Raw genomic sequence first — 8,710 nt, 5'->3', positions numbered from 1 at the left:
TTACTGACCATGTCGGGAGCCTCCATGAGGCTTCCGTGTGGTCCTAGAGGTGCACAAGGTTCTGTGCCCAGGGCATTTGCCCCTTTCACTTCATGGCAGGTTCACCATTGACAAATGAAAATTTTATCCAGTTGGATTTCTGATTTGGTGCATGAGCCTGGAAAAGTGCCATCCATTCTGAATAGATGGTTCTATAATGTCTTTCTGTGTTCTTGTGTGTGCGCCGATAAATTTCAAATATTATTTAGATTGCAGACTGGGCTGTGCCTCACTTCAGAAATATCTTTCATGTAAACAGTAATACTTGCTCTTTTCAGCAGAGAACAACTATGACAAACTAGAGTAACTTTACTGGCTCGACAAGCACCTGTTGGAGTGCTGTAAGAGGATTTCCTGCCTAAGGCAGGGGTTTGGACTAGATGACCTATTAGGCACCTTCCAACTCTAGGATTCTATGATTTTGGTCCTCATTTCACTACCAAGCAGCTCAAACTCTTACAGCCTGGGAGGGCCAGTTAGTTGCTAAAATGTATTCAGACACTGTTGAATTCTACTTAAAACTGTCAGACACTTCCTTTGCAGAATGATAACAAAGATGTACCAGCACATCCTGGCCTTGGCTTTTGCCATAGATGAGATCAATGAAAACTCTGAAATCTTGCCCAATATCACTCTGGGATTTCATATCTATGACAGCTACGGTGTGGCAAGGACAACCTACCGCAATATTCTGGGCCTGCTCTTTCAGTCATCAAGGTTCATCCCCAACTACAACTGTGGCTCCAAGAAAAATTTAATTGGAGCCGTTGGTGGACTTTACTCTGATATCTCCTCATATATGGCAAACACCTTAGGTCTTTTCAAGATTCCACAGGTAAGAACTATCCTAGGGAGGGCCACAAACACTTTTCTTCATTTCACGTGCAAGTCACTCTTCCCTTCTTTTATGATTAGATGTGTCACCTGGTACTCAGGGCAGGAACATTCTCTTCTGAAAAAATATATGTAGGATTAAAGAGATAAGTGAAATCTAAGAATTTTTCTATTTTGGAGTATATCAGATGGCACAAACATTTCAGCCTTCCCAAATATTTTTTGTTTTCTCTCAAAAAAATAAAAAATAAATAAATTGAATTATCTTCTGTAGAAGTGGGACAAAATACACAGTTTTTCTTGAAACAGTTTAAAGACTGGAAAGTACATTTATAATTCAATCCAAGCAGCCATCAGGATTTCTATCTTTAAAAAAAGTTAGTTAGAAATTAATTTCTAAGCGAGTACATAATATGAATTTCAAATAATCCTATTTCATGCCTAAAGTAACTGGATTCTATTTTTCCAGTTTTCCTATGGCTCATTTGAACCAGAAAAGAAGGACAAGTCCAAATTCCCTTCCTTTTATCGCATGGTCCCCAATGAAGCCCTTCAGTACTGGGGAATTGTCCAGTTATGTCTGCATTTTGGATGGAAATGGGTCGGCCTCCTCGCTATGGATAATGAAGCTGGAGAACATTTCTTACAGGTCTTGGAACCCATGCTGTCCCAAACTGGAATTTGTTCAGCCTTCACTGAAAGGCATAAAGGGAGAATGCATGCTGTGACAATAACTGAATATCTCCAAGAACTTGTGAACAATATGCCAGTGTTCCTGGAGAGTAAAGCCAATGCAATTGTTTTCTATGGGGACATTCCAAATAGTGTATCATTGACGAGCACTATGTGTGCTATAAATATGATTCCTCTGGTCATTCCTGGATTTAAACCCCCTGAAGGTAAATTGTGGATTATGACAGCCCAGATTGATTTTACAAGCAACATCTATTACAAGATATTTAAAATTCAGCCATTCCGTGATGCTCTCTTCCATGGTGCTCTTTCCTTCTCAATTCATTCCAATCAGCCTGCTGGATTCACAGACTTTCTTCAGAATATAGACCCTTTGGAGGATAAAAGTAATGGCTTTATGAAGATGTTCTGGGAGCATGCATTTGGCTGTTCGTTCCCAAAACTTGGTGTGCCTCCAAGGAGTAGAAGACAATGTACCGGAGAGGAGGAGCTGGAGAGCCTCCCTGCACCTGTTTTTGAAATGAGCATGACAGGCCACAGCTATAGTATCTATAATGCTGTCTATGCAGTGGCACATGCCTTGCATCTCTTGCCTTCCCCCAGAGCCAGATATGAAGAAAGAGGGAATGGAAAAAGACTGAACATGGAGCCCTGGCAGGTAATCCTGTCAATCCAATATTACCATTTTACTGTGAGTCCTCAGGTTCCTGAAAGGTGATAGCTGACTGGTTGTGTTTCCCAAGTTCCCCTGTTTTTTTTTCCTGTGCATTTATCTGCATTTGGGGGCGTTTGCTGTGCCATTCAGATGCTGGGAGCAGGAGGTTTGCAGTCCTCTGTTCTGCAAAACATCATTTTTGTTTCGCTTTTCTCTTCCATTTGAGTCTGAAAGTTTGAATCAGGAATGAACTAGCTGCTTGGCTCATGTTCCTGCCAGTTCTGCTCCGGGAAGGAAAGACTTCGTCGGATAAACCAGTGACTGTGTTAAAACCTAACACTAAAAGTTCCAAGCTGACAAGAAGGAGTGCTCTCTTTCTTCCAGAAGCCCAAAGCCCATGTAGTGGGCTCTGGGTGGAAGGGACTCACTGAAGATGAGTGAAAATGTTGGATACCTGGATAACCCTGAAAAGGCAGGAATAAGTCTAGCTAGAGATCATCAGTGCTTATGGTTTTTTTTGCCATTTGTAGTCCTTCCACAATGCATTCAGGCCTCTTCAGCCTAGAAAAGAGGCACATGAGAGGGGGCAAGATTGAGGGCCCAATCCTAACCAATTTTGCAGCATTGGCATAGCTGTGCTAGTGGGGCATGTGCTGCATCCTGCAGATGGGGAGCAGTCACGGAGGCCTCCTCAAGGTACGGCAATGTTTGTTCCCTTACCTGAAAGTTGTATTACCCTTATGTCGGTGCTGGAAAGTGAGTTAGGATTGCGCCCAGAGACATACAAAATTATGCCTGGGAAGGACAGAGTGGATAGAGAGATGCTCTTTTCCCTCTCACACAACACCAGAACCAGGGAACATCTGCTAAAATTGAGTGTTCAGAGAGTTAGGACAGACAAAAGAAAATACTTCTTCACTCAGTGTGTAGTTAATCTGTGGAACTCCTTGCCACAGGATGTGGTGACGGCATCTAGCCTAGATGCCTTTAAAAGGGAATTGGAGAAATTTCAGGAGGAAAAATCCATCACGGGTTACAAGCCATGATGTGTATGTGCAACCTCCTGATTTTAGAAATGGGTTATGTCAGAATGCCAGATGCAAGGGAGGGCACCAGGATTCAGGTCTCTTGCTGTTTTGTGTGCTCCCTGGGCATTTGGTGGGCCACTGTGAGACACAGGAAGCTGAACTAGATGGGCCTATGGCCTGATCCAGCAGGGCTGTTCTTATGTCCTCAGATTTAACTTGCAGCTGGTCCTTATAACATGCAACACAAAGTGCCTCAGCACCATCTGCTGGCATAAATTATAAGTGCAGTTGGGAATACCCCTTAGCCAAGTTTATTTCCTCTTTATCTGCTTTTATCCACCATTTCATTTTTCCCTTTTTGGTTAGACTTTTAGTAATTTGTTTACAGTATAAATGAACAGCACTGTGGATTGTCACATCTACTTCCTCTACAAGTGCTAGTATGAGAATGATTTTGATAGAAAACACAGAGGTTCAATTTTTTTTTCAAAGCGGGGGCTTTGCCCAGTTAGCCCCTCTCTCTAGCCTGATCTCCTGGCTGGTGGCAGAGGTGACATTGTACCAAAGCTTTTCTGCATTCTGCTGAGTGTCCAAGCAGGGGAAAGAGGGGGGCAGGAAAGGCATGAGTGTGCTAACCACTAGGCCCTACTGCCCTGGATCAGCCCATAGATGCTGAGAAGCCCTCTCTCTACCAGGACATGTGGTTCTTTTCAGAAGTTCTCCCAATCAGCATCATAACCAACTCAAGCAATGAATTGGCATAGAATCTGGCTAGGATCTTTCCTTTACATGGTCCCTAAAGAAGCTATGGCCGAATATAACTTGTCAAAGAATAATCTATCAAACCCTTTTCATTCTAAGAAGGAAATTCATATGGGGAATTCAGTTTAGACCAGCTTACTAGGAATATAATTGTAGGTTTTAAACCTGATGCTTTCATGCCTCTTTCCACCCAGCTCCACTCACCTCTTCTGAGGCTCTCGTTCAACAACAGTTGTGGAGAGGAAATTAAGTTCAACGAACATGGAGAATTAGTGGCTGGATTTGATATTACAAACTTGATCACTTTCAGGAATGACTCCTATGTCAGAGTCAAAGTGGGGAGTTTGAATCTTCAGGCTGATTCAGGCATAACATTTGCCATTGATGTGGATGGAATTGAGTGGCCTGACTATTTTATTCAGGTTGGGGAATCTTGTTTTTTTTGCAAGATATATATTTCCTGGCAAAATTTGAAATTTTGTTTTACTATGTGCAGAGAGACGCAGGTAGGTGGCAGTGGGTGTCTGGGGGTCCAGTTCCTACTCACCTGTACATTTCCCTGCAGTCCTTAGAGGCACATTTATTCCAAACTTATCATTTTCACCACCACCCCCATAGATGCACCAGCACCAAAACAACAACCGCTGCATCCTAAGGTGGGGGTCAGTTGCAGAGTTCTTCTCTAGGTAAGGGAACAATTGTTCCTTTACTCAGAGGTAAATATCCACAACACAGAGGGGTATATTCAGACCTTCAACATCTATTTTGCTGTCACAATTCTGTACTGACCTGTGTGCAGGATCAGGTCCAGGAAGGGGATGAAGATATCCAATGGGACGATATCTTCCCATCTCCTGCCCCTTCCACCCCCTACCCCCCAGTTGCCCTCTTTCCATCCCCTCCTGCCTCTCCTGATGTTTTGCTACTTGCAATGACTACTTAGTGGCAGTCAGTGCCAGTATAAGAAGAGAACCAACACAGCATGGCTTGGTGTAATAGGCATAAGATTGGGCCCTGAATTTTGGAAGTGATCAGCTGAATACAGGCTCCCGGAACAGCTTGACAGCCCAAGACTCAAGCAGAAGCCTCACTTTTTATTGTCAGCCCACTCATCCCTACCCACACTATCAAGTTAGCTGTCAAGGAGACTTGCGTGATCCTTGAAAAGTTCCATGTGTGACTGCACCTTGCTTGTGCAGCACTTTGAACCCTGTGGAGAAAAGCCATCTTCTAGTAGCGAACAAAGTTGTTAAGTGACACAAAAGAAGGATCCCCAGCCCTGCAATGCTCAAAAACAGCATGGTCAGATAAGTGACCCAATCCTACTGGTCCTCTCCCCCGCCAGAATGCATATTCCAGTGACTGGGTGTGTTTTCTGAGCACTGCATATATCAAGGTACTGTAACACACTGCCTAGCTGCCACTGTAAGAAATGAAAGACCAGACCCTCATGCTGGTAGCCACCTCAAGTACCCCAGCACTGGTAAGTTGGTACAGGGGTGGGCGGTGCTCTGGAGTCAGTGGAACAAGGAGGCAAGTGGGCAGAATGGGGTGGAGACGCAAGCAAGGAGCAGAGCAGATCAAGGCCAGGAAAGGGGTGGTGTCAGCAGCAGCACTGCTGCCAAAATTCGATCCCCCTTCCTAGCCTGGATTCATCCTTCTGAGTTCACTCAGACCCGTAACTGGCAAAGGTCCAGTGAGACTCAAGGGGCAGCAAAGGCCAGGTCAAGGAAACAACTGCTACCTCTCCTTCTTGACCTCAATACACCAGGGCTCCATCCAAGTGTGGAAACTGTTATCATCCTCTAATTGTATTTATGTTTTTGTCATAAATAATTCTGAGAACATTTGACCAAATGTGCCACCTGTGAGCTCAAGGATAGTATTATACACTGTCATCACCCCTCTTCTTAACTGGCACGTCATTTGTGCACCAAAACTCCCCAAACATGCTTGGTGTTAATGCTAAAACTTCCTCGATTTAAGGACAGGTGCCACCCTTGTCTCTCTGTAATGATAACTGCCCACCTGGTTCCAGCAGGAAAAGGAAGGAAGGGGAGAAATTTTGCTGCTATGATTGTGCTCCGTGTCCAGAAGGGAAGATCTCAAATCAAACCGGTAAGCTGTGTATAGTTCAGTATCCAGTGCTTTTTTTGTAAAAAAATAGGGGCAGGAACTCACAACTATTTATTTATTTATTTATTTATTTATTTATTTATTTATTTATTTATTTTTAAGCCATTTTTATACACACGCGCGCGCACACACACACACACACACACACACACACACACACACGTCCATCTCGTGTGAGCTCCCTGATAGCAAAAGCACTCCTGCCACAGCTGGAGTGAAACACCCCGTTTTTTTTAGGTTGGGAGGTGCTCCATTGGGCTATAGGAAACTCTCTCCATTGGGCTACAGGAAAGCCTGCACAGTAGTTAAAGTGTTCAGAACAAATATATAAGGTCTTGAGCCCAGCTGGTGGCCATCAGTGCCTCAAGTGTTAGTTCCAAACACTTTGAGCCTAAGAGCTCTGGTGGCTCAATGGCTAAACTGCAGGTCTGTGGAGCCAGAGGCTTGGGGTTCAAATCCCTATGAGGAATAATTTTTTTAACCCACAGTTAAGCTCCTGGAGTGAGCCCCCTGCTGGAGGCTGTGGGTTACATCCTACCTGGGACTTTAAAAAAAAAGGTCAAAAAAGAGCCTGCCTGGGACTGAACTTTGAGGAGTTTTGCAGCTTCAACTGGCCCCCCTTTTGGCAACTAGCAACCAACCTTTATATTTTGCAGCAATGGAGCACCGTCCCACCTTAAAAAAATATATATTATTAAATAAATATTATTTAATAAATATTAAATATATTATTCCTCACTGGGATTTATTTAGGCAGGTCCGAGCAGACTTGGCAAGCTGGATTCAGTTGCAGACCTGGCCCCTGTGCTGCCCTGGGACCACAACATGCCACCACCTGCAACATGCTGCCCCCCACCAGGGATACTTATGCACCCTATGAAGCCTCACACAACGTTCGTAGGTGCTCTGAAAGCATTCTGAGTCCTCTGGAGCACCATTAAACAGGGCACTCTGGAGAACTCAGAAGGCTTCCGGAGCACCCTTGAATGCAGCACGGGGCTTCTGCCTGCCCCAGAATGGCTCTGAGGGGCAGGTGGCAGCAGCAGTGCTGCAGCAGGCACAGCGGTTCCACCACCATGGGGCCCACAGGCATGGCACCTGGGGCTTTTGCCCCCCACCTACCCTCTCCAGGGCTGCCACTGGGTGGGTTGAGGCCAGGAAAAAGGATAGGATATCAGCAAAGATGCTGCAGCTGATAATGCCCCCTTCACATCCTTGACACACATTCCATCACACCCCAATCTCTACCCTGTTCCTCCCACCCCCCTACCCATTCTTCCCACCAACCACCACCCTTCCAGCAGCACAGCAGGCCCATAAGATTGGGCTGCTAGTGTGTTGAAAGCACTGACACTCTTGGAAGAACAGATCGTCATTCCTGGTAACAATTATAGTAGCTTGAAGGTGGTATGTGTTCTTTTTCCAGACATAGATTACTGTATTCCTTGCATGGAAGATCATTACCCAAACAAGCACCAAGATGGATGCATTCCCAAGACACCAACCTTTTTATCTTATGCAGAACCCCTGGGCATAACTTTAGCTGCCTTGGCTCTTTTCTTTGCTGTGATCACAGCTGTGGTGCTGGGAATCTTCATTCAGCAAAGGGACACTCCCATCGTCAAAGCCAACAACCGCAGCCTCACCTATGTTCTTCTCACTTCCCTCCTTCTTTGCTTCCTCTGCTCATTGCTCTTCATCGGAAAGTCTACAAACACAACCTGCCTTCTCCGGCAAACAGCCTTTGGCCTCATCTTCTCTGTTGCTGTTTCATCTGTCTTGGCCAAAACCATCACAGTGGTGGTGGCATTCATGGCCTCCAGGCCTGGAAACATTTTCCGGAAATGGGTGGGGAAAAGATTGGCACACTTTATTGTCTTATCCTGCACTCTTTTTCAAGTAGGCATTTGTGCTGCTTGGTTGGCTGTTTCTCCTCCATTCCCCGAGCTGGACATGCACTCACAGATTAGAGAAGTTGTGGTGGAATGTAATGAAGGTTCGGCCACCATGTTTTACTTTGTCCTGGGCTACATGGGCTTCCTGGCCTCTGTCAGCTTCAGTGTGGCTTTTCTAGCCAGGAAACTGCCAGACAGTTTCAATGAAGCCAAATTCATTACCTTCAGCATGCTGGTCTTTTGCAGCGTTTGGGTGTCCTTTGTGCCAACCTACCTGAGCACAAGGGGAAAAGCCATGGTGGCTGTAGAGATCTTCTCCATCTTGGCCTCCAGTGCTGGGCTACTAGGCTGCATCTTTTCTCCCAAATGCTACATCATTCTCCTGCGGCCTGATTTGAACAAACGAGAACAGTTAATAAGAAGACAAAAATGAGATATCTGATAATCAGTCTTTTTCCTTCAGTTTCCTGTCTCTGACATATGGAAAGAGCTGGTGTTCTGTCCAAAGGTGAAGCCTGGGATGATTATACATAAGAATCTAATCTACGCACCCCCCCTCCAACAAAATGACTGTGAAGTGTACCTAGAATAAAAACTCTCAGTTTAAACATTGTGAAAATGTACTTATGCCATAGGTTGCATTTTTCTTGGTTTCCTGGCAGAAGCTC

The 8,710-nt window shown here is 45.0% G+C and overlaps 1 protein-coding gene across 1 annotated transcript; it reads left to right on the top strand.

The window, feature by feature from the left end:
- The first annotated feature begins 595 nt into the window (after positions 1–595).
- Positions 596–8,475, top strand: LOC136653687 (vomeronasal type-2 receptor 26-like). The gene is made up of 3 exons (XM_066630571.1): positions 596–874; positions 6,003–6,129; positions 7,574–8,475. The coding sequence occupies exons 1-3, from the start codon at positions 596–598 to the stop codon at positions 8,473–8,475; spliced, it is 1,308 nt and encodes a 435-aa protein (XP_066486668.1).
- Positions 8,476–8,710: the final 235 nt, after the last annotated feature.

This window comes from Tiliqua scincoides, chromosome 5 (assembly GCF_035046505.1).
Source record: "Tiliqua scincoides isolate rTilSci1 chromosome 5, rTilSci1.hap2, whole genome shotgun sequence".
Lineage (NCBI taxonomy): Eukaryota > Metazoa > Chordata > Lepidosauria > Squamata > Scincidae > Tiliqua > Tiliqua scincoides.
This window is presented reverse-complemented; position numbering and strand designations above follow the sequence as displayed.